This window comes from Onychomys torridus, chromosome 18, assembly GCF_903995425.1.
Source record: "Onychomys torridus chromosome 18, mOncTor1.1, whole genome shotgun sequence".
NCBI lineage: Eukaryota > Metazoa > Chordata > Mammalia > Rodentia > Cricetidae > Onychomys > Onychomys torridus.
Window position 1 is genome coordinate 64525116 of NC_050460.1, and position 26428 is coordinate 64551543.

Here is a 26428-nt window from a genome sequence, read left to right on the forward strand (position 1 = left end):
ATGTGTCCACACTTCTCTGGGCACCAAGCACATATGTGGTGCACATATAAGCCAAGCACCTGTACGATAAGATGGATAAATCTGACTACCTTTAATCTGTAGTCAGTAAGAATGATGGTGGTGGCACCTTTAATCCTGGCACGCTAGGATTTCCAGCATTCCAAATCTACAGAGAAGCCTGGTCTCAAAAAACAAAAGCAGAGCTGGGTGTGGTCGTAGCACTTGGGAGGCAGAGGCAGGCGGATCTCTGAGTTCGAGGCCAGCCTGGGCTACAGAGCAAGTTCTAGGATAGGCTCCTAAAGCTACACAGAGAAACCCTGTCTCAAAACAAAACACCATACACACACACACACACACACACACAAAGATTTATCAGTAAGTGCCAAAGTATTTGTGTGTGTGAGTGTGTATGTTGTGTGTGTGTGTGTTTGTGCCATGATGCTTGTGTGAATTCTTTCTCTCCCACCATGTAGGACCAGGAGACTGAACTCAAGCGGTCAGGCCTGGCTGCAAATAACCTTACCGGGCCATCTGGGTGTCCTTTTTCTTTTGTTTTTTTTTTTTCCGAGACAGGGTTTCTCTGTGTAGTTTTGGTACCTGTCCTGAATCTCATTCTGTAGACCAGGCTGACTAATCTTCATATCCTGCCAGTATTTTCTAAACATTTAGTGGATGGTAATGGTGGTGGGTTTGGTGTAGGGAAGCTGAATCTCACTTTCATGTCCTCCAGGAGGGTCATCCCAATATATACCCACTGCCAAAAAGAATGTTTCATAATCGATGTACGTGTGCTGCGCACACACAGAGGGTTTCTCTTTTTCTCTTCTGCTCTTCCGGTTTACCTTAGGAGGTTGCATTTGCTTTTCCTTCCCTTTTGTAATGCTGCAGGTCGAACCCAGTCCTCAACCATGCCAGGCAAGTGGTCTGCCCCTTAAGCTTCACCCCGAACGGCTTTTGCCCTTTTTTGTACAAATAAATAACTGCAGGACGCACATACGTTATGATGGCCACCGACTGACTGCAAAAAGAGCAAACAAACGCCTCGCCCCACTCCTGATTCCCAGCAACTAAGGTTGCCGGTCTACGGCGAGACACAGCACCCAGTTTTCAGCAGACCTGCGCCGTCACATTCACTCGTGGCAGCTGAGAGGCGCGACCTTGGGTCAGGCTGGGCCGTTCACCCGTTGACCGTGTGCGCGTGTGTGTGCTTGTGCGTGTGGCGTGTGTGCTTTGCTTTCTTTCTGTTGACCGTGTGCTTGTGCGTGCGTGTGTGTGTGCGTGCATGTGTGTGTGTGCGTGCTTTGCTTTCTGTCCAGCGACACCGCGGACCATGGGGTCTCCCGCGGTGCCCACGCGCCGGGACTCTCCGGGCTTCCGCCGTCTGCGGTCCTACGCTGTCGGCGTAGCGGGCGCGCCAGCTCCCGCCGCCCCTCGGTGCAGATGCTCTGCTGCGCCCAGCGCGCGGGGCGGGCGCGATTCCCGAACGCCGCCTGCGCTGCGCACGCGCGACGGTCCCGCGGGCCCGCGTGCCCTTACGCAGCGGACGCAGCGCGCCCAAAATGGCGGCGAGGTCGTCGTCGGGGGCGGCGGCGGTAGAGGGGGCGGTGGCGGTGGCGACGGCGGCCGTGGCTGCGGCGCAGGTCCTGGGCCGGGGGCAATGAGGCTGGCCCGCCGCGGAGCCGTGTAGCGGACACACAGACCCTCCTCCCCGCCTCGGCCAGGCCGGGGACGCGCGCGCGCGCGACCGTCCGCAGCAGGCTCCCCTCTCCGGACTCCGAGGCCCCCCGCACGGCACCCCCACCCGGGCCCGGAGGATGATGAAGCTCAAGTCGAACCAGACCCGCACCTACGACGGCGACGGCTACAAGAAGCGGGCCGCGTGCCTGTGCTTCCGCAGCGAGAGCGAGGAGGAGGTGAGGCTCCGGGGCGGGGGTCGGGGAGTGCGGGGTGCGGCCCCGAGGGCTTCCGACCGGATTTCCCGAAGAGGAAAGGCACGGGGGGCGGGGGGGACGCGGGCCTGCGGCCGGGGGATGGCACTCTGCGGCCCGGGCGTCGGGGCCCGGCCGCCGTAACCCCGGGCAGCAGCGCTGACCCGGGAAGGGCGGCCCGGAGCCTGGCAGCTCGGCGCCTGGCAGCACGGCACACGTGCACGAGGCGCAGGCCGGCCTTTGTGGCGGAGCCCAGGGCCGCCGGGGCAGCTTTGGCGCTGGCCGGGGCAGCTTTGGCGCTGGCCGGGGCAGCTTTGGCGCTGGCCGGGGCGTCGTGGCTGCCGGCGAGTCCGGGCAGGGACAGGAAGGAAGATCCTGGGCGCTGTGCACCAGCCAGAGCCAGCCGTTTGATTCTAACGTTGAGCTGATGAGGCCGTATGGTGGAGCCTGAAAAGAAAGGACACTGGATCCCATTGTGCGTGTGCGTGTGCGTGTGTGTCCCGAGAAATTTCACAAACATCCAGAGCTGTATTTATTAAGATCTTTATCCCGACACTTTTCTGTTGTGCCCTATAGGATAGCCTGTAGGATATGCTAGGAAAATAGAAAATTTTAGAATCTGTTGTTTCTTTTTTCTTAAGAAACTTAAAAAATAAAAAAAATATCTCCACTTCACAAAGCCGTGTCTGTGGTGATGAAGGGAATTCAGAAAAGGCGCATGCTTTGTAAATCCACAAAGAATAGCTGCTTTGGAAATTCATAAGATGCCTGTGAGAACACATTTCTGTCGTGTGCGTGGTGGTAAAATGGCAGTTAGCTTGGTAACAATGAAGGACAGTGAAATTGGATGTGTTTTATTCCGGCCGTCAGCGGTGGGCTGTGGCGGCGGGGTTGCCGTGCAGGGAGGGAGGGAGGGCATCGTGTTGGAATTGGTCGGGGAGGAACTTGACCCGTTAGTTTTGAAAAGCTGTGATGAAAAAGACAGATGGATTGCCAGGAGACACGGTCCCGAGATATTTAGGGGGTGGAGGGAATTTAAATTACGGCCTGAAGAGAATCAGTGAAATCATTCATTGTCGTGTTGAGGGATTGCCTGTGCTATGTTTTCGGCAAAACAGTTCGGAAGTGTATAGTTTGTTCCTTTGCTTTCATTACAAAGGTCCTCAAAAGAGATGCTTTGTAAGCGGAATCCTGTTGTAAATGATGACCGCATTTTAGAATCCATTCTTACCTTAGTAAGTAAAACTGTCATTGGTGATTGTTCTAGAGGCTTTGTTCTGTCCGTTATCACATGGGGAGTCAGATGGGGTCTGGTCCTATTAACTGGAGGGACAACCAGTTAGCATAATAACATCCCTTCCCACAGTACTGTGGTTAAGTCTGTACCCCAGTTATAGTAGACGGTTGTATAATGTGGTCACATGAATGCAGCACGACTTTCTGTTTTAAAAAGATCATCTTAGAGGTTGAAAAATGTGAGTATTTTGGATACATACTGAAAACTTAAGATCCTAAGCAAAGGAACAACCAAGTTTGCCTTTTTTGGTTAAAAGTTTCGTGATGGACTGACAGCAGCTGTGATGTTCATGCTTATTTGAGAGTTTTGGCCACCTATGTCCTTGTGCAAGTCAGACCAGGCATAGGACTTGGTTTTTAGGAGCTTAAAATTTTAATGTTAAAAGAAGAATTAAAGCATTTGCTTAATGGGGAGTTTCCTTTATCGAATCTCCGTTTGCACGTTGGTTAATGAGCAGAGCAATCTTGTAAGTCATGAATTTTGATTCAGTGGGTACTGTAGCCATAGTCTGGTAAGAACAGTAACGTTAATGGACACAGGCTGGTGTTAGAGACGCTGGTAGGTGGGATTTACAGCTCAACACTGTGAGAGTGTAGATCTGTCTCTGCCCAGAGGGATTTTTGATAGTCTCTTAGTTCGGAGGATTTTAGACCACAAAGTAATCTCTAGGGTACTGTTTAACTCTCAGATTATATAATTGTGTTGGAAGGGAAGTGATTTGTTATTCCAGGGAAACCTTTATGTTCTCAGGAGATGTGCCAGAGACTGGAATTGTTAGCTGCCACCATTGTGGGGAAAGTGAAAATTCACACTTAAGAGGGCATTCAGCCCAATTTTATTTTATTTTTTAATTGGCACTAATGGCTTTAATCAAGAGAATTGTTTACAGAATATTGTTAGCACAATGCAACACTAATGTAAATGTAAGCAGGACCTTGATTTTTAAATTTAATTAGCCAGTGTCGAGAAACATACATACAATGTGAAGAAAGAGGTTAAAACATTAAACACTAATTTGACCAAAGCTCACTCAGCGCCAGGAAGCCACAACTACAGGCCCAGCATGAGAGCAGCAGGGGCAGGTCTGGTGGGGTGGGAGTGTCCTTAGTCCGCAGTTATTGAGCGCTCCTGAAGGTGAAGTTCTCTGTACAGTGATGGGAGAGGTTGGTAGGCGTGAGCTCAGTGGGAGCTGGTGAGCTCTTTGTGCCAAACTGGCTGTTTTTCTTGTTGATAAATTGAAATTAACAGGGGGAAACGTCCCCTGCTTGTGGGCGCTCCTGGCTATTGCTGGCAGTTCTGTAAATGGTATTGGGTGTAGCTGACATAGCTGTTGTGATACTGTGCCGTGGGGTGCCTGGCCCTGGCTCCCCGGGGTTGAAGTGTGTGCTCATGAAGACTAGGCTGGACTTAGTCCTGTGTTGGTCTAGGTTTGTCTGTCGTTCCTGTCATTGTGGAACTCAGCTCAATATGGAGCTCTGGTTCAAAAAGGATTGCTTTGTGTATGTGTGTGGGAGGGAGAGAAGCCTTTCAAATACTTTAGAAAGACTGCAAGTGTGTGTCATGAAAGAAGCCACTGCTTAGTTATGTGCACAGGCCAACTGCAACAAAGGGCTGAACCGCTACTTACTGTAAGACTGCCCAGGGATACCTCCCGGGGCTTTCAGATTTTTATTCCATTTAGAGGCGAGACCTAAGACTAGGTCAGTCATTTATGTGGGTGGCATAGGAGACAAGTCAGCCTGTAGTTCCATACTTCTTTTTGTTTGTTTTGGTTTGAGACACATTGGAGGCCAGGCTGGCCTTGAACTACTGTTCTTCCTGCCCCTACTTAAGTGCTGGGAACACAGGCCCATGTAAAATACTTAAGATATTTCTCCTCCTCCTCCTCCTCCTCCTCCTCCTCCCCCTCCCCCCACCCCTTGAGTGCTGAGGATTGAATCCAGAACCTCTTGCATGCTGTGCAAGTGCTCTACCTACCACTAAGCCACATCCACAACTCACAGTTCTGTTTTTATACTGAAATCTTGTCTTTCTTTACAAAGGTCAGTAAGCACATACACCTTTACGAATTTTGAATGAATTGGGTCCTGAGATACAGCTCTTCCTCACTCTTCTCTTTTGGAGTCTTGGTAGGAGGGCTGAGGAGTGTGGCTCTGGCTTTTCAAACAGCTGAAATCTCTCAGAATAAACAATGATGGACACAAACCTGTGAGAACGTCAGTGATGCTGAGTTGACACCAGGTGACATTCTAGTGCTTGGGAGAGTCAGGGCAGCCATCACCTGAAGGTCTGCATTAGCCCAATGAATCTTTATGTTGTTTTGTTTTTCTGTCTTTTTTTTTTTTTTTTTAAATAGTTTATTTTTATTTCATGTGCTTGCTTGTTTTGCCTACATGTAAGGGTGTGAAGCTGTCACATGCCTGAAACTGGAGTTATAGGAGTTGTGAGCTGCCATGTGGGTGCTGGGAATTGAACCTGGGTCCTCTGGAAGAGCAGCCAGTGCTTTAAATCGCTGAACCATCTCTCCAGCCCCCTTGTTTTATTTTTCAAGACAAGATTTCTCTGAATAGTCCTGGCTTTCCTGGAACTCACTCTGTAAACCAGGCTGGCCTTAAACTCAGAAATTCACTTGCCTCTGCCTCCCAAATGCTGTATTTAAAGGTGTGCACCACCACTGCCCAGCACAGCCCAGTAAGTCTTAATAGTGAGTCAGTTAGATTTCCCTCCATGTGTTTAGTGTGTGTGTGTGTTGTAAGTGTGAATGTATGTGAGCATGGGGGCCTGTGTCTGCCATGGCTCTCTGTAGAGGACAAAGGACAAGTATCAATCCTTGTTTTCACCTTTTTGAGGCATGTTTCTTTGATGCTTAGCAAGCCAGGCTAGCTGGTCTCCACCTCCTGTCTGACTGCAGGAGTGCTGGGATTGCACATCTGGCTTTATAAAGTGAGTTTGAGGGATGGCTAGCACCCCAAGTGCCTTATCCACCTCATCTCCCTGGCCCTGCCTATTTCTTAAAAGACAGGTTACCACCTAATGGCTTTCCATGGTGAGGTGTTAGGTTTGCCTGGCAGATTGCTGTTTGTGTTTTCTCAGATCCTTGAGCTCACCAAGTCGATGGCGAGTGGACTGACTCTGGAGATCCTCAGTGGGTAGAGGACTCTGGTGGCCTGAGTGTTTGTCTCTGAAATCCCCCAGGGATCTAGGTAGAAGGATGTCGCTGCAGACCACACCCTCCAGCAAGCTCAGGAGAGGGCAGGAAAGCACTGGTGGCAGCCTCTCTCGGGTGGGCCGTCTCTCTCCTGGCAGAGGGCTTCAGCAGACGGCAGGCTGCTGGGGAGTCCCTGTGCTGGGTGTCTTGGCTGTGGTCCAGCACTCCTTTGTTCTGAGGTTACGCTGGGGCATTTCTGCTCTTCCTCTCTCTAAACTGTTATAGTGGCTTTTATCTAGTTCCCCTCCTTCCCAGGCTGTGGGTTTGGCCTGATCTGTGGTCATACTGTACCTCCTTTCTTCTTTTGTTTTGTTTTTTAATTTCTTCTCACACCTCAGCCATGTTGTCTAGGGAGGCCTCTAACTCACTTCGTGGGCCAGGTGGTCTTGAACTCTGATCTTCCTGCCTTGTTCACCCTCCCAAGCACTGGGATTGTAGGCACTTACCCCACAACCAGCTGCCCTTCTGTTCCACTTAAAAGCTGTTCCTTGCCCTAGCCCTGCTTCTTGCTTTTAGATGACTGTTACTTCTCAGTCACAAGTTACACATCTACTGTGTGCAACCTGTATCTTTCTTCACCACTTGCTGCAAGGGAGAAGGATCTCTCTGTGGGAATACACTTACCACTTGTATTTCTTCAGTGTGTGCGCGCACATGTGTGTAACTACACCCGTGGAGGCCATGGCTCAGCATGTCATTCTCATTTCCTGTCCACCTTATATTGTCTTTCGTTTTAAGACAGGGCCTCTCATTGGCCTGGAGCTCAATGATAAAGGTTAAGCTGTCCTGCCAATGAGCCTCAAATCCACCTGTCTCTACTTCCTCAGTACTAGGATTATAAGCATGTACATGATGTTCTTTAAAAAAAAAATAGGGTTCTGGGTATTGAACTCAGGTCCTCATAGCTGTTCAGCAAGTATTTTACAACAGTTAAGCTAACTCCCCAGGCATGCGTGTGTGTGTGTGTGTGTGTGTGTGTATGCATGCATGGGTAGAAATATATGTATACACACATAGTGGGTGTGTATGTGTGTGTTTAAAACCAGGTCTTGCTATGTAGTCCAGGCTAGCCTCAAACTCAGGTAACCTTCCTGCCTTAGCTGCTCTAGGCTAAAATTACAGGAGCACATCACCATGCCAAGCTAAAAGTGTATTTTTTGAGAACTTTGCTGTGGATTACTTCCTATGGTCACTCATAAGTCAACCTTCCTGTGTCTGCCCTTTCCTGCTGTGTCCAGTGAGCTCACTCCTACAGTGAGTCTCTCTCGCCTATACTCTTGCAGTGATATTCTCTCTCTCTTTTCTGTATTCCTGCAGTGATGCTCTCTGCTGTATTCCTGCAGTGATGCTCTTTGCTGTATTCCTGCAGTGATGCTCTCTTCTGTATTCCTGCAGTGATGCTTTCTCCTGTATTCCTGCAGTGATGCTCTCTCCTGTATTCCTGCAGTGATGCTCTCTCCTGTATTCCTGCAGTGATGCTCTCTGCTGTATTCCTGCAGTGATGCTCTCTCCTGTATTCCTGCAGTGATGCTCTCTTCTGTATTCCTGCAGTGATGCTTTCTCCTGTATTCCTGCAGTGATGCTCTCTCTCCTGTATTCCTGCAGTGATGCTCTCTCTCCTGTATTCCTGCAGTGATGCTCTCTCTCCTGTATTCCTGCAGTGATGCTCTCTTCTGTATTCCTGCAGTGATGCTCTCTCTCCTGTATTCCTGCAGTGATGTTCTCTGCTGTATTCCTGCAGTGATGCTCTCTCCTGTATTCCTTCAGTGATGCTCTCTCCTGTATTCCTGCAGTGATGCTCTCTCCTGTATTCCTGCAGTGATGCACTCTCTCCTCTATTCCTGCAGTGATGCTCTCTTTTTCCTGTATTCCTGCAGTGATGCGCTCTCTCTCTCCTGTATTCCTGCAGTGATGCTCTCTCCTGTATTCCTGCAGTGATGCTCTCTCCTGTATTCTTGCAGTGATGCTCTCTCTCTCCTGTATTCCTGCAGTGATGCTCTCTCCTGTATTCCTCCAGTGATGCTTTCTCTCTCTCCTGTATTCCTCCAGTGATGCTTTCTCTCTCTCCTGTATTCCTGCAGTGATGCTCTCTCTCTCCTGTATTCCTGCAGTGATGCGTTCTCTCTCTCTCTCTCTCTCTCTCTCTCTCTCTCTCTCTCTCCTGCAGTGATGTTCTCTGTCTCCTACACCATCAATTTTCTTTTTGGGAAGTGGAGATTGAGAAAGAGTCTCACTGTGCAGCTCTGACTGGCCTGGAACTCCCTGTTTACACCAGGCTAGCCCCAAACTCATGGGGCTCTTCCCTCCTCTGTCGCCCTATTGCTAGGATTAAAGGCCACCATTGCTTTTCTTTCTCACTTTATTATTCTCAAAGGAGAAGATTATTATGTTAGGAAGGGTAAAGGTGTTGGACAGATGGCCCCGACAGTTAAGAGCACTGGCTGCTCCTCTAGAGGACCTGGGTTCAATTCCCACCTCATAACCTCTCCCTCTTCTACCATTCTCTCCTGGACTCTCCAGTTCACGTTTACCGAAGCACTCTGGCAGATAGTCCAAAAGTTTTCAGATCCGGTGACCAATTTGAAGTCCTCATGTTACCTGATCTTTTTTTTTTTTTTTTTAATTTTATATATATATATAGTCCTTTTGGAAACAGGTTTATATGTAGCTCATGCTGGCCTGGAGCTCAACTTTGCAGCTGAACATGATTCTGAGCCTTGCCAGTGCTAGTGCTAGGGACTACCACACCCAGCCCCCTCCCTCCCTCCCTCCCTCTCCCTCCCTCCCTCTCCCTCCCTCCCTCCTTTCCTTCCTTTTCTGTTTTTCAAGACAGGGTTTTTCTGCGTCAACAGCTCTGGTTGTCCAGGAACTCGCTCTGTAGCCCAGGCTGGCCTAGAACTCACAGAGATCCTCCTGCCTCTGCTGGGATTAAAAGTGTGCACCACTGTCCAGCTGCTGTGAACCTTTTCTTCACCGTACTTCTGTGGTGTCTCTCCCATGGTCCTTCTTGTGGAGTCCTTCAGCTTTCTGACTTGGTTGCAGTGTGTGAGGCACAGTCTTGGACGCTTTTCCTAAGTAGTTGGGACTTTACACTGATTACTTTCAGAAGTCTATTTTTAGCTCTGAACTCTTCTGAAATCAAGACTAATGGCCAGCGGTCTACTCCATAGTTCCATTTGGGAACCTGATAGACATCTCAAGTTTCAGATACTGGAAGGATTTTGGTTTTTTTTTTGACAGGGTTTCACTGTGTAGTCCAGGCTATTTTGAAACTTGTGATCCTCCACAGTCTTCCAAGTGCTGGGATTATAGACATGCCTAATGAACCCTGCTTTTTTATTTTTCTTTAGTGAGGGCGGGTGGGTTGGAAATTGAACTTAGGCTTCATGCATGCTAGCTAAGCATTCACTTTTCTGGCTGTAATGTACCCTCAGTCTTCAAACTGAGATTTTTATTCCATTCTCAAAATCTCCAAACAGCCAGCTACAAAAACCTGCTTCTCCTATAGCGTGACCAGACTCTGAGCACTCAGGAAAAGAAGTCTCCTTGTATAGTCTCCTTTTCCTTGCTGTGTAGCTCAGGTTAGAGACCTCGGGGCCACTCTTGGCTTTTCCTATTTTGTACTCATACCTAATCTGGCTGGAATCCCAACTGCAGCTGTATCTCTCCAACCCTCGCTGTGCTGTTCAGCCTAGCCCATTCCTCTTCCTTCCTAGACTGTTGCCATGGCTTCTTAACCCCGTCCCCCTGCTCTGCCCTTGCTCCTGTATTATTCTCTACCCCAGCGGCAGGATGAGTCTTCTAACCCAGAAGTCAGGTCGTGTCCCTTGCAGAGTAAGTCCAGTAGCCCTGCTCTGGCTCTAACATCATCTCCCTCTCTTCCTCTTGCTTGTCCCTGTTTCCATGTTCATGGCCTCGGTGTTCTTTCTCTCGCTTGTTGTCGGCCAGGCTACCCCTCATGCCTAATCCTTTGCTCAATCATTCGACCATCTTTACAAAGCCTGTTAAGCTAGACGGTGGTGGCACATGCCTTTAGTCCCAGCACTCAGGAGGCAGAGGCAGGTGGATGTCTGTGAGTTCAAGGCTAGCCTGGACTACAGAGCTAGTCCAGGACAGCCAGGCTGCAGAGACACTGTGTTGGAAATCAAAGACAGCAGCGGATTCACTAGTCTCCCTACTGCTGCTTTCCTCTCGAGGAGAGCACCGTCTCCACTAACTAGAATGTGCATCTCTGGATCGCACGTTTGCTCTAGACTGCACACTAGGCCTAGGATGGGGGCTTTGTCTTTCTTATTTACTTATTTTAACAATTGCTTTTCTGTCCTGTGTACTTAGAATGAGAGATGCTGAGTACTGTTCGTTAAATCTCAGAGTGGATGGATGAGCCCTGAATAGTCAGTCTTGGCCATCAAGCTAATGTGTAATGGAAGCATTAATAACCCAAACTCAGGAAATGCTAGTATTTTAATGAGTGTGTCCTGAGAAACCTTCCATCTTCCCATAATTCCATACTCTTAGTGAGAAAGTGTTTGGTAGTGTTGAATATCAGCCTAATGGAGTTTATGTTCCTTATGTTGTAAACTTTTTAGGGGGAGAGAAGAAATTTAAAATTTATTTTTATTATTTTTAGTTACATTTTGGATGCAGGTTCGTGCACGTGAGTACAGGCGCTAACAGTGGATAGAGGCAGCAGCTCCCTCTGGAACCAAGTTTCAGGTAGTTGTAAACTGGGTGTTGAGAATCAATCTTGGGTCTTCTGGAAGAACAGTACACACTCTGAACTGCTGAGCCATCTCTAGCCCCAGAAGGGAGGTTTTTGAGACAGGGAGTGCTCTGTAACCCAGCCCGTCCTCACACTCTTGTAGCCTGGGCTGGCCTTACACGTCAGTTCTCCTGCTCTTAGCCCCCTGAGTGCTGGGATTACAGACATTTGCCACCAGGCTCAGCCTCTTCTCGGAATCTTACTGGATACTCTTCTGGAAGAACACACAGGATGATTTCTTTAGACATTGAACTGTGCCATCGGAAAGGATCTGTGTGAGGTGATTGACGTGTCATATGCTAGATGCCAAGCCTAGCAGTGCAGTACCTAAGGCCAGGGGATCTTTTTTGTGCTGACATCCTAGAATCTTTTGTTTTTCTTTCTTTCTTTTTTTTTTCCCCCTGAGACAGGGTTTCTGTGTGTCTAGGCTGGCCTTGAACTTGAGATCCACCTGTCTCTGCTTCCTGAGTTCTTGGGATTAAAGGTGTGTGGCACTATGCCCAGAAAAAGAAATATTTTTTAAAAACGTATTTCTTATGTGTTGGGTAGGGGCATATGCATGCGTGTCAGGATAACTTTCAGGAGTCGGCCTATTATCTGCTGAGCTATTCCTCCAGCCCCAAGAAGCAGTTAGCTTTTATGATGTGCTTTTTTGTGTGACTTAATGTGAACTCTGGCCATGGTGCTCGCCCTGAAAGTTTATGTGGTTATTAAATACTTTCATTTGATGTTCCTTTACCAAGATGATTCAGTTGCTGGACTCGTATTCAGCCACCATTAACTGGAGACACCTGAGCCTGGTCTGGTGAGGCGGCTCAGTGGGTAAAATCACTGCTGTCTGCTGATCTGAGTTGGATCCCTAGGACAAAGCTAAGTCGTTAACTTGCCCTCTGACCTCCACACACAGGCTGTTTCTTCCCATGTGCACACTGTGTGCCTTCTTGGGCCAGCACCCATGAAATAAATAAAAACTTAATAAAGAAAATTGAACTCTAATAAAATAAGAGCATATTCCAGGCAGAAAACCTCAGGCCAGCCAGGTCATGGAAAGCCACAGGTCTGGATACCTAGGTTATTTTTTGTCTTCTTTTTTAAAAAAAGAAAAACAAGAAAAAAAAAACACAGAAGATTTGTTTAAAATTTTTATTTTTAAAAATTATGTATATACCTTGTCTTCCACACAGCAACTGCTTTAAGATTTTATTATTTACAGTGGTCCCTGTGGGAACTGGAGAGATGATTGCTCAGTGGCTTCAGAGCATGCTCTGTTCTCTAGAGGACTGAATTTGGTTCCCAGCACTCAATAAGGCAGCTCAGAACTGTCTGTAACTCCAGGCTCTAGGGGATCCGTCCCACATGCTCTTCTGAACTCGGGGCCCTGAGCTCTTGCACCCTCATGTGTATATGTGGATGCCTTGAGAAAAGCTTGGGTCGCTATGTGGAAGTGTGTATTGAATGACTGAGTTGGGGGGCACAAAATCAAAGCATAGAATGTTGTTCAGCGGGTAATTTTAGAAGTCTGTGACTGTAGGGAGAGGAACATTTATGACGTCTGGTATCTCTGGCCAATCCTTTCTTCAGAGTGTCCTTCTCTTCTTTTTGGAGGAAGTCCATTTGGGAACAAAGCCCCCTCCCCTCCCCCAAGCCAGGTCATATAGTGGACTGGCCAGTAGCTAGCTCCCTTCTCTTTTTGGTTTTCGAGACAGGGTTTCTCTGTGTAGCTTTGGAGCCTGTTCTGGATCTCGCTGTGTAGCCCAGGCTGGCCTCGAACTCACAGAGATCCGCCTGGCTCTGCCTCCCGAGTGCTGGGATTAAAGGCGTGCACCACTACCACCCGGTGAGTGATCAGTTCTGGAGAAAAGATGGAACTCGAGATTTTGTCATGCCAGGCTGAGGTATGATGTTAGTATTTGTGACAGTAGTTGATGTGGAAAAAGCTGGAAGGGAATCGAGTGTTGTGGTGGGGGCTTTAGAGAGGAAGGGAGAGCTAACATTGCACAGGAGGAACGTGGAGTGGGGGCAAGGGGGGGGAGAGACACAAGGAGATTGGTTTGGTTGGCTCTCATGGGGGCTGGAGAGAGAGACCTCAGTGCCCTCTACACTGGGGGAGTGGGGAATCCTCAGTGCCCTCTACACTGGGGGAGCAGAGGACCAGATAGCTGCTTAGTCGGAAGCTTGACACCTCAGCAGTCCTATTGTGGAGTTCCCCAGATGTGGCTGATGTTGAGTGCACTTGTCAAAGCTGAAGGAGCTGAAAGATGCCAGTGAGGACTAGGCTGCTCAGGAGGAGAAAGCAGACATAATGCTGCTGCTTTCCTGAGACTTCTTTCTGTCTAGGCCGCCCTTCAAAGATCTTCAGCCTCAGGCAATCATCTTTGGATGCTGCCCACCCCCGGAGGTGTGTCTCCTAGGTGATTCTGAGGCTTTTCAAGATGATGGTACTAAACAAGGCTTGCATGTTGGTGCTGGAGAAGATGGGAACTCTGGAAATGTCTCCAGGTTGGGAACTTACTTTAGAATATAGTATGAGACCCAAAGTTGGATGTGTTATTATGTAATCTTGGCTAGCCTTGAACTCAGAGACTGGCCTGCCTCTGCCTCCCAAGTGCTGGGATTGAGGGTTTCTGGCCCCACCCCATGGGAGTTTGTTTTGTTTGTGAAGTGGGGCTAAGTTCTTTATTTCTGAAGTCCTGAGAGAGAAGTGCCTTTCAAGGACATGGTGAGAGCTTAGTTAGGAAAGGTTAGCCCCCAGTGCTGGAACCAAACCATCCAGGTGATTGAGAGACAATGGCAGGACAAGAGGTTTGGAATGGCAGGAAGGCGGGATGAGAGGGTAAGGGGGGTTTGCAGTTGCTGAGTGTAGATTCTGCAGGCATAAAAGTCCTTACATGTCTAGAGAGCTTCAGTTCAACTGTACCACCGAAGTGGAGAAATCCCAGTTCTGCTACACAAGACCGATTTCATTGTGGCTTGTGAGAAGAAAGGAGAGATTTATTGGTTTGAAAGGGCTTTCTTTCTGGAAGAGGGAAGACTGAGCTTAGGCAGTCTTTAAGCCTGTCAGCCTGGAGGTAACTTTAGCCATGACCTGTCTATTCACCTCAGTAGGATACGGGAATTGAAACCAAGAAGGCCATTTCTGGTAAAATAATGCGAATAAAAAAGGGCATGCATTTTATTTTAGCAAATCCACAGAAGGAACTGAACAAGTAAAATGGAAAAGACTTGAACAAAAATATATTTCTAAAGTGGACTCAGATACACAAACTGGCGGCATGTACAAGTCCAGCAACAGCCTCTGCTGCTGTCACCATAGCTACAGCTGATGACGAATCTTGGCACCAGTGCATGTGAGTTGTGGGCAGGAGCTTAGTTTGTCAGAAACATGGCTATTTGGGGCAAGTTTCAAAACAGACTTGAAGTCCACTTTACTATTAGTTTTGATGTTTCACATTTGTTATACAAATTATTTTTATTTTTTGGTTTTTCAAGACAGGGTTTCTCTGTGCCTTTCCTAGAACTCCCTTTGGAGACCAGGCTGGCCTTGAACTCACAGAGATCCACCTGGCTCTGCCTCCCGAGTGCTGGGATCAAAGGTATGCGCTACCACCGCCCAGCACAAATTATTTTTTATTAATATTTTTATTTTATGTGTATGGCTATTTTGTCCGTGTGTGCCTGGTACTCTTAATGTGTGTGTCTGGTGCTCTTGAAGGCCAGAAGAGGGTGTCAGATCCTCTGGAACCTTAGTTACAAACAGTTGTGAGCCACAATGTGGGTGCTGGGAACCAAACTGTGGTCCTTTGCAAGAGCAGCAAGTGCTGTTAACTGCTGAGCTGTCTCTCTAACCCCCTCTTTTTATTTTTGAGATAGGGTCTGATAATGCGGCTATCTGGCCTGGAACTCATTATAGATCAGTGTGGCCTTGAAGTCACAGAGATCTCCCTGCCTCTGCTTCTGGAGTACTGACTCAGAAAATACCGTTTTATGAGTCTACCAGATTGTGACTTACTTGGATTCTAAAATGTTTCTTTCATGTGGTTTGTCCTTTGTGGCATTGTGTGGTACCCTCTTCCATACCATTCAGTCTCCACTTAACATCCTCTGGTACATATGAAAGATATTCCTTTTTGTAGTCAGTAGATTCATTTTACATTGTGAATGATTTATGTGTATTTTTATCATGTCTCAGTATATGTAATAAACATTTTTCTAGTCTATATTCTGTACTTGCTTTTAATGGCTTTGTGCTCCTTAAACAGGTGAACATCTGATTTACAGGGATATAGAGATGCTCAGCAGTTAAGAGCACTGGCTGCTCTTCCAGAGGATCTGGGTTTATTCCCAGCACCCACATGGAGGCTCACAACTGTCTATAACGTCTGCCCTCTTCTGGCCTTCAAGGACATCAGGCACACATGTAGTACACAGACATACATGTAGGAAAAATACCCATATACATAAAATAAAATGTTTAAAAAATCCGATTTACCTGTTCTTTGGAGTTGGTTGTGGTGACTTAGTTCTGTCTTCCCAGAACCCAAGAGCCTGAGTCAGAAGCATTGCTGTGAGTTTAAGGCCACCCTGAGCTACAGAGTAAGTTCCAGGGCAGCCTGGGCTGCAAAGTAAGACCCTGCCTCAAAAATAAATAAATAAATAAATAAATAAATAAATAAATAAATAAATAAATAGAAATGGAAAATAAGGGGATAATTGAACATCTTAAATGAATAACTCAGCATTTCTCCCCGTTGTGAATAACATCATTACATCACAAAATATGGTAGTGTTGCTAATCACAATAATTGCTATTTTTCCATCTCACAAATTGTACATTTTTAAAAATTTATGTGACACTTAACAAATTATCTTTGAAAATTGCTGTCGTCTGGACTGGAAGTAGAGCTCAGTCAGTAAAATGCTTGCCTATCATGCACAACACCCTGGGTTGGATCCCCATGCTGGGTAAAAAACTGAGCATGCAGTGAACACCTGTAATCCAGCACTTGGGAGGTAGGACCAGGAGGATCAGTAATTGAAGGTCCATAGTGAGTTTGAAACTAGCTTGAGCTAATTGAGACCCTGTCTCAGAAAAACCATACATTTACCATTGCATTCACCATGCTAGGCGTGGTGGGTATATATATAACTGTGATCCTAAAACTCGGGAGACTGAGGTAGTAGGATCATGAGATCAAGGCCACTGGGCTACATAGTGAGACACTGTCTTAAAAATAATTAAGAAAACAAACAAAAATAACTATTCTCTACCTTCCATCTTCTTCCCTTACTGCTTGTAAGAAGTCTGGTTTTCATTTAAACAGTGTTCAGTGTAAGCTGATAGAGAAGGGGTATCAGACATCATTACTACATGTCAGTAGGATTTACTAAGTGAAAGCCAGCTCTAATGATTTCAGAAAGGACCTGGCATAGATTTTTTTCAACAGAAAATCAATAACAATCTGGTAGATTGTCCCTGTGTTGCCTCAGCACCTGCTGGGTATGGCCAGACTTGTTTTGTAGAATTTTGTAGCAGTCCTAAATGTTCTTTGAAGACATAGAACAGTGGTAATAGACTTATCTGAGAGTCCAGCTAGCGCTTTCTTGCTCATGCCCCAGAGACAAGGGGAGCTCACCTAACATAATTTCCTGCAGCAGGCCGACAACCACATCTATGAACTCTTCATGGACTGCTCTTTTTCTAGACAGTATCATCTCAGTCTGTGACAATGTTTCTGAGTTGGTCTTGGTGTTTTCATAAGGACCTGACAAGAAACTGGTGCTTTAAAACTAGTTGTTGCCAGATGTGGTGGTGCACGCTTTTAACCCCAGCACTCGGGAGGCAGAGGCAGACGGTTCTCTGAGTTCGAGGCCAGCCTGGTCTACAGAGTGAGTTCCAGGACAGGCTCCAAAACCACACAGAAAAACAAACAAACAAAAAACTATGGAATGCTTCACAGTTTTGCGTGTCATCCTTGCACAGGGCTGTGCTGATCTTTTCTGTAACTGTATCTGTGTTCTCAACCATCTGGTTATCCTTCTGACAGTGGAGGGCAGGGCATGGTGTACACATCTGTAGTCCTAGCTTCAGGAGGCGGAAACTTGAGTCAGTTTCTACAAGTTCCAGGCCAGTAAGGGCCATGTAGTCTCAAAAAGAGAGAGAGAAATGGAAATAGAGGGAAATGGGGGGGGGGGGGCGCGGGGCGATGGCCCAACTGGGAAAGTCACTGTCACCAAGCCTGCCAACCCGAGTTCCTTCTGAGGGACCCCCATGGTAGAAGGAGGGTGCTGACTCTCAACTCCATTCCTGTTTTCTGCTTGTGTGCTGTGCATGTTCTCACACACTATGCATAAATAAATGTAATAAAATACTTTGGAAGAAAGAAAGGTAAAGGAGATATTTGAAAGGGTTTAATAGAGGCCAGAGCAGTTGAGACGGTGAGCATAGACTTGCTGTGAAAGCTGATTCAGGCTGCAGAAGAGATCGGAGGAGACAGGACCTGTGCCGGGTGGAGGCCAGTTAGCCAGTTGCTCAGTCAGGAGGGTGACGTGAGTCATCTTAATGGTGGTGAGCAGAAGAACGCTGACAGCCGTCAGAGATTCAGATGGGCAGAGGAGTGACTCGTGGGTTCCTGACTTGAGCATTGGGGTGGTGGTAGGCTTCAGTGTGAAGGCCCAGCACAGGGAAAAGAAGCCAGGCAGTTTCGCCCTCAGGTCATTGGATTTTTGTTTTGTTTTGTTTTGTTTTTAAAGAGAGTCTGATTGTATGGCTTTAGCCTTGGCTAGTCTAGAACTCCCATTGCAGACCATGGCCTTCTCAGTGCTGGTGATCTGAAATCTTTTCGGCTTTATTTTATCTAGTGTGCCAGTGTGTGGGGGCCAGCAGAAGCTGGGTGGGGCACCGGGCATTAGATCCTTTAGAGCTGAGTTACAAAGTAAGACCCTGTCTTAAAACAGCACACACACCCAAACAAACAATGTAGTTAAGTTTGTCTTGTTTTTATTCAGTTAATTTACTTTTGTGGCACTGGAGTATGTAAAGGCCACACACTTGCTAGGCAGCTTAAACTAGGTCATTCTGGATGCCGCTTATGCTTAACCTTTTTATTTATTTGGTAAAGCATATCAGTGCAAACTATTTCTAATTTCTTTAGGGTTTTTTTGGGGGAGGGGGCATCGAGACAGGGTTTCTCTGTATGGCTTTTGGAGCCTGTCCTGAAACTCACTTTGTAGCCCAGGCTGACCTCGAACTCACAGAGGTTCACCTGCCTCTGCCTCCCAAGTGTTGGAATTAAAGGTGTGCGCCACCACTGCCTGGCTCTTTAGACTATTTTAAAATTGTGGCAAAATGTGCACAACATAAAATTGTTATTTTAACAGTTCTGTACCAATCACCACACTCACATAGCTCTGCTTCAGACCCGTCCCATTTCCATGCTGGAACTTTGTGTCCTCTCCCAGTAAATGCCTGCTCCTTCATTTCAGAACCCTGGGCAGCCACCTTTCTGGAGGTGGTGACTGCTGGAGGTTCCTCTCAGAAGTGAGTTGGCGCACTTTAGTCTTTCAGTCGGCTTATTGCATGTAGCATAGTAGCTTCTGGGCTTGCCCATGTTACAGCGTCAGAGTTCCCTTCATTCTCAAGCTTACGTTCAGGCCCTTGCTCGTCTCTGCCAGCGTAAAAGTCTGGAGTCACTTGTCAGCACTGTACCCTTTCAGTCCTTACTGATTGATTTGACATGAGTAGTGAGTGTGTTTCAGATGCACTCTGAGCCCTACAGATTGACTTGGGCCCCACCTGGAAAGGCTTGTGATGTCATAGGGAGAGAGGCTCAGTGGTTAAGAGCAGAGGCTGCTCTTGAGGAAGACCTGGGTTTGATTCCTAGCGCCTACATGATTGTTCACAGTCACCCATAACTATGGTTCCAGGGATCTGACACCCTCCTTTGGCCTCCTCAGGCCCCAGTCACACACAGTGCACATACATGTACAAAGGCACACAAAGATGGCTAAACAGCTAAGAGCTTGCTGCTCTTCCAGCGAGTCAGGTTCATTTCCCAGCACCCGTGGCCAGGGAGAGGTCATACTTTATCACCACCCATAATTTCAGCTCCAGGGGATTGGATGTCCTCTTCTGGCCTCTGCGGATGCTTGCAGTCGTGTATAAACCCATCCACTACATAGACACACATTCACATGCATTATTAAAAAATAATTACAGCCGGGCGGTGGTGGCGCACGCCTTTAATCCCAGCACTCCCAGAGGCAGAGGCAGGCAGATCTCTGTGAGTTTGAGGCCAGCCTGGTCTACAAAGTGAGTTCCAGGAAAGGTGCAAAGCTACACAGAGAAACCCTGTCTCAGGGGAAAAAAAATTACAAAATAAAATGGACAGCAGGGAAACAACTCAGTGAACTTTTATTAAAAACATTAGAAGTGACTTGGGAGTTTTTCTAATGCTAAAAAACAAGTGTAGTTTCTAGATGAGGCCAGACCTTAGTAAGTTTCTCCAAGTTCAGTTATAACTGCAGTAAGCTGAAACATGTTCCTCATCCAGCTTCAGTTTTTTGTTTTTTTTTTTTTAAATTTTTTATTTTTATTTATTATCTGGGAGGTGGTATCAGTCACCTTTAATCCCAACACTTGGAGGCAGGTGGATCTCTTGAGTTCCAGGACAGCAAGGGCAACACATAAATCCTGTCTTTAGAAACCCTCCCCCCATTTTTTTTTTTTTTCAAATTTATTGTACCAGGCATGGTGGTGCATAACTTTTTTTAAAAACTTTTATTATTATTATTTGTTTTTATGTGAAGCTGAGGACCGAACCCAGGGCCTTGCGCTTGCTAGGCAAGCACTCTACCACTGAGCTAAATCCCCAACTGGTGGTGCATATCTTAAGTCCCAGCATTTGGGAGGTAGAGGCAGGTGAATCTCTGTGAGTTAGGATCTAGCATGTCTATGTAGCAAATTCCAGGCCAGCTAGAGAACAGGTCTCCAAAAATTTATTATGTATGTATGTATGTATGTATGTATTATTTAATGCATGTGTGTGTGTGCCATAGTGCATGCATTCTCTCTTTCTGCTGCTACCCTGTGAACTGCAGCTGTGTGTCGTCTGGTGAAGCTCTGTTCTAGTCAGTTCTGCTGTCTTTCTATTCCCTCACAGTGTGGGAGCCAGGATTCCAGAGTCACGACACCCCATCACCCTCTCTTCCCTAATTCTGATGTCCAGCTAAAGCAGGTTACAGGGTACTGTTTGGATGTGGGTTGCGCTCTGATAGCAGTGCGGGAGCGTCTGTCATTTCTGGAAGCTGTTGGCTGGATTAGTTTGCACCTGGACATGTACAGATTGTAAGTATTCCATTACTAAAAATACACACTGCTCAACCCCCCCTTAGCTGTACCTAGTGCAGTCTATTTGGGGCCCTTCCCACTGCCAAGACACCCTGACCTCCCACAGCTGCTGAGTGTGCTTCTCACCCTGTGTGACCAGCGGCTCCCTCACTCCATGCTAGCTGGCACACAGGTGAGGTGGTTGTGTCTTAGTGCTGCAGGTGCATGGTAAATCTGCCCTTTGTTTCCTTCCTGCTGGCTGTTGGTCACTTTCGGGGATCTCTTCGGTATAGCTGTCTTCTCTAGTGGAAGTTCTTAAAGGCAGTAGATGATGGAAAGTCAGTAAACAGAGTTAACTTGGGAAAGGACCCAAGTAGCAGCAGCCCTGGCTGTCCTGGAACTCTTTGTAGACCAGACTATCCTCCAACTGAGAGGTGCTCCACCACGTCCTGCCAACTCTATAATCTTCTAGTGGTGAGGTGTGTCCTGGAACCCAGTGAACCTTGGCGAATATAGCACACACCTCACAGAAGTAGCTTCTGGAAGGGAAGTCTTGCTTATGGTTTCAGAGAGATTTCAGTGGGTCACAGTCAGCAGCTTCGGGCTATTTGTAGTGACAGGAGTTTTTGGTCCTCACACTACCATGGCCCAAGAAGCAGAGTGCAGGAATCAGAGAAGAATGAAGGCCAGGCCCCAGTGGGAACCTAAAGGCCCTCACAGCCTTCAGTATAGTAACACAAAGCTGGGAACCAAGTGTTGAAAGCGTGAGCTTGCAGAGGACATTTCAGATTCAAACCTATTTGCCATGTCCCCCAAATGCTTGTCATAGCATCTTCTAATGCAAAATGAACTTAGTTCCTCCTGAAGTCTCCAGTCTCAGCAGTTCCAAACACTGCTGTGAGGTCCCGTCTTGGCCAAAAGCTGTGGTTCAGTGACAGAGCAATTGCCTGTTCTGAATAAGGTGGCTGACTTGATCCCTGAGGCTGAGAACAAAACAGAGCACTCAAGTCCGGGGGGTCTCCTGAGGCTCCAGGGAAGATAAGAAAGAATGTTACAAACTTGAGTGTGCAGGACACAGTAGACATTCCCGGGCAGACCTCAGTAGGAGTGGTGCGGAGAGATTGCACAGCAGAGCCAAGCGGATGCTGCAGTTGGGTGTGCAGCATCTGGGGTAGGTGGTGGGCAGTCCCACATCCTGGCCTCTGCAGTTTGCAGCACAGTAACCTGGACCAGCGTCACTTGCAGCTTCCCTCAGCAGACGTCCTACATTCCTGGCATCTCCAGGACCCCAAAATCGCCATTGTGACTTAAGTGATAACCACCACAGCTTCATTCACAGCCTAAGTGGGATCCAGAAGGAAATCTCACCCTGTAGTGTGTTGCTTGGCTTTACTTTCTTTTCATTTGAATCATAGTGTAAGCCTTCATCACCCCATCACTCTTTAGTTTTGCCAACCTGTAAGCTAGCACCACATGGGTAGTATCACGTTTGTAGTTGGGCCCTTGTGAACAGTGGCTGCAGTGTCCTCAGAGTTTATATGACAACATTTTCTAAGCAGCCGCTTTCTATCAGTGTACCCCTTTGCTGTCTCTGATTGATTGATTGGTTGATTGGTTGAGACAGGGTCTTTGTATATTAGCCTGGGTTAGAATTTTTTTTTGTTTTTTGTTTTGTTTTTGGAGACAAGGTTTCTCTGTGTAGCTTTGTGCCTTTCCTGGAACTCACTTGGTAGCCCAGGCTGGCCTCGAACTCACAGAGATCCGCCTGGCTCTGCCTCCCGAGTGCTGGGATTAAAGGAGTGGGCCACCACCGCCTGCTTGGGTTAGAATTCTTTCGCTTCAGCCCCCTGAGTGCTAGAATTACGGGTATGTACTATCATGGTCTTTTCATTTATTTTTTATGTGCGTTGGTATTTTGCCTGCATGTGTGTCTGTGTGAGGGTGTCAGATCTTGGAGTTACAGACAGTTGTGAGCTGCCATGTGGGTGCTGGGAGTTGAACCCGGGTCCTCTGGAAGAGCAGCCAGCAAGCACTCTTACCCACTGAGCCATCTCTCCAGCCCCAGCCATTTTTTTTTTCTTTCCTTTTCTTTTTTTGGCCTTTTGAAACCAAGTTTCTCTGTGTAGCCCTGGCTGTCTCATGGAACTCTCTCTGTAGACCAGGCTGGCCTGGAACTCACAGAGATCCACCAAAGTGGCACACGCCTTTAATCCCAGCACTTGGTGGATCTCTGTGAGTTACTAACTAGCTCTTACAACTTAAATTAGGCTGTATTTCTTATCTAAGTTTTACCATGTGGCTCATGGCTTGTTACCTCATTTTCTTTTTTCTTTCTTTCTTTCTTTCTTTCTTTCTTTCTTTCTTTCTTTCTTTCTTCCTTCCTTCCTTCCTTCCTTCCTTCCTTCCTTCCTTCCTTCCTTCCTATTTATTCATTCATTCATTTATTTGTTATGCACTGTTCTGTCTACATGTATGCCTGTATGCCTGCCGGCCAGAAGAGAGCATTAGATCTCATTTTAGATGGTTGTGAGCCACCATGTGGTTGCTGAGAATTGAACTCAGGACCTCAGGAGAGCAGTCAGTGATTTTAACCTGAGCCATCTCTTTAGCTCCATTACCTCATTTTCCACACATTCTGCTTCCTCTGTGCCCGGCTCGAGACCCCTCAGACTGTGCCCTTCTTCTTCCCAGCGTCCTCCTAGTTTGCCTCTCTAGGCCAGTCAGCTCTTTATTAACCAATGAGAGTAATACATATTTACAGTGTATAAAGATTGTTCCACAGCAAACAACATGTCCTTTTGTCCCAGTGCAAAATGTGAGGAGGCTTGTTTCACCTAGAGCTTTAAGTCTGTGCTCCCAGACTGTATTCTACTGCTTCCTGCTTATCTTTTTGCTCCACATTCAAATTAAAAGCTAAAAGCAGCAAGCAGTGGCAAAGCCATAGACTGATGTATACTGTCTAGAATTTCCTCTACTTAATAAATTTGGGGTATTTTTTTTCGGGGGGAGCCCACAAAGGTTTCCTACTGAGATCTGAGCTTGCTTTACCTGGCAGAGCTGCATAAGGGGATGATTTGACCACAGGCACGGTTACCAGGTATTTGGAAGGGTCTGCGGTATGCTTTGATCTAGCAAGAGGGAGTTCTTTTGCCCTGCCCCTTGGTATTGTTATAAAAAGCCCCTTTGAAGAGACAGAAGGGGCTGGTGGATTTTGATCTAGGTCCTCCTGAAGCTATCCTGTGTTTCTGTCTGTCTCATCTCCACTATCGTTCTATCTACAAATTCCTTATGCCTCTCTCCTCCTCATAGGAATCCTGTAAAAGGTGGGAGCTGGCCTCCCACTTCCTATGTAGCTGCACTTGAACTTCCTATGTAGCTACACTTGAACTTCTGATCCTCCCACAACCGAGTGTTGGAGCTGGGATGAGGAGCGTGTGCTGGGACCAAATTCAGTACCTCACACATGGTGGGCAAACAAAGCCAACTGGGCCATGCTTTTTAAATTCAACCTCATTTTTTGGGATTTGAACAAAACTTAGCTAGGTTATTTGTGAAAAAGTAACATGAGATTGTCTAGCTGAGTTCCCAATGGTATCCTGTTCCCCACTGTGACCTGGTGAGCATAGTTTTCACTGTTCACATATCTTTTGACATACAAGTCTTCTTAACTCACAAAAGTGAGGGTAATCCTGCTGCAGGATATTTGATCACACAGTGAACCCTGAGGTTGTGTTATTTGCTGGGAAAACCTGCTTCTAGTTGTGGTGTGGCTCAGCCCTGGCACACACCTTTAATCCTAGAGCTTTCTGCTTGGATATTGTAAACAAGATTAAATAAAGTCAACCGTAGGTCAAGTGTCGGAACAAGGAACCAGAGGACAGGAAAAAACCATAGAGAGTAAGAGGGAGTAAGGAGGATGGATAGAGAGACACGGGAACCTGGGGCGTTGGCAGAGGAGGAAGGTCAGAGGTGCTTTCTCTAGCCCTCCGAGTTGGCCAGCTTTCACCCAGCATCTGGCTCCTGAACTTTCATTGGTTAAATTGAACAATTGATATTTAGTTAAAAAATAACAGCTTACAGTGGTCCAGGATTTCTAGCCTGCGCGTCCAACTTCTTCCACTTTCTTCCTACAAACCAGAGGCCTGAGAACCAACATGATGGTGTTTAGTTGCTGCGTTGACCTGTCTCCGGGAACCAGTTTTGTGTGTTAGTGTATTTGCATTACTCTGACCATGCACTTGGCAGAAGTCACTCCCAGGTGGAAATGTCATGATGGCTCATGGTTCCATAAGGAGTTCAGTCCATGATGCAGAAATGTGAAGAATGCCACAAGCAGGGGACCAAGTGCTGTGCAGTACAGATGCTGGGGACCATTCCGTGAGATCAGACACGGTGGTTTGGACGGGAATGGCCACCGTAGGCTCTCTGTCTGAAGGTGTGCTTTCTTCAGTTGGTGGGACTGCTGGGGAAGGATCAGGAGGTGTGGCCTCTCTGGAATAGGTATGACACTGGGGGTGGGCTTTGAGGTAAAAGTCCAGGCCACTCCCAGTTAGCATGCCCAGTAGCTCTCTCTCTGTCCCTCTCTGCAGTCGTGAGCCTGAAATTGAATGCTCTCTTGATCTTGGTGTCTCTTCACAGCAGCAGGAAAGTAGCCAAGACACCTTAAGGTCCAGTAAGAATTAGTTGGGAAGGACTGGGGATTTAGCTCAGTGGTAGAGCGCAAGGCCCTGGGTTCGATCCTCAGCTTCAAAAAGAAAAAAAAAAAAAGAAGAATTAGTTGGGTGAATTGTGGAGTCTACTAGAGTATTCACATGTGGGAAGTGGTTGGTGTAAATTACAACTTGGTTTTAACAGCAGAAATTGGAAATGCCCAAGGTCTCCATTAAGAAAGCTAGGGTTGGCTCAGTGATGGAGTGTTCATCTAGCATGCAGAAGATCTTGGTTTTGAACTCCAATGCTGAAAAACAGGAAACTTGGTTAAGTAAACTGTGGTATGTGTTAATAAAATCCTCGGCTGGGCGGTGGTGGTGCACGCCTTTGATCCCAGCACTGGGAGGCAGAGGCAGGCGGATCTCTGAGTTCAAGGCAGCCTGGTCTCCAAAGTGAGTCCCAAGAAAGGCGCAAAGCTACACAGAGAAACCCTGTCTCAAAAAACCAAAAAAAAAAAAAAAATTTCCTCAGAGGGCCTGGAGTTCTTACTGTTCTTCCAGAGTTGCTGGATTCAGTTCCCAGATCCCATATGGCAGCTCATAACTGTTTGTTACTCTAGGGGATCTGATATCTCCTGCCTTTAAACATTTATTTATTTTTGTCTTATGTGAATAGGCATTTTGCCTGCATGTATAATCATGCAGTGCTCACGGAGGCCAGAAAAGAGTTTTAGATCCCCTAGAGTTAGACTGATGTGGGCTGCCATGTGAGCGCTGGGAATTGAACCAGGGATCTCTGGAAGAGGTGCTTAGGAGGAGCAGTGCCCTTAATTGCTGAGCCGTGTCTGCTGCTCAGTGACACCCTTTTCCAGACTCTGCTGGCACCAGGTACCCATGTGGTACACAGACATGCATGCAGGCAGAACACTCACATGGTAATTGGTGTAGCTCTGGAACAAGCAGAAGTCATCCTTGCTGGAACAGAGTCCCTGACAGGAGCAGCTGAAGGAAAGAAGGTTTGCTAGACCAAGGGCTTGTTGGACAGGTCACTGTGGGGAAGCCTGGAGGTAGCATGGCAGGCAGCCGGTTACATTGTCATGGGTCAGGTGACTGAGAGCTGTGTGTTGCTGGTCAACTGGCTGCCTCCTTTCCCTCTTTTAGTTTAGCTGGGAACCCAGCTTGTGGGATGTGCTGCTCATTATCCAAGGTGGGTGTTTCCACCTCGGTGAAACTTCTGGAAATCTTTTCAAAGACACACT

At 47.2% G+C, this 26428-nt stretch overlaps 1 protein-coding gene and 1 non-coding gene across 2 annotated transcripts in view; one reads left to right on the forward strand and one right to left on the reverse strand.

The window, feature by feature from the left end:
* Positions 1-1605: 1605 nt before the first annotated feature.
* Nudt3 (nudix hydrolase 3) overlaps positions 1606-26428 on the forward strand; it is a 54227-nt gene continuing 29404 nt past the window's right edge. Inside the window, exon 1 of the mRNA XM_036167506.1 lies at positions 1606-1913. Within this exon, the coding sequence (XP_036023399.1) occupies positions 1815-1913 (99 nt within the window). The 5' untranslated portion in view covers positions 1606-1814. The remainder of the gene's footprint in view (positions 1914-26428) is intronic.
* LOC118570146 lies at positions 17131-17237 on the reverse strand. The gene has a single exon (XR_004943141.1). It is a non-coding gene; the product is annotated as a U6 spliceosomal RNA (small nuclear RNA).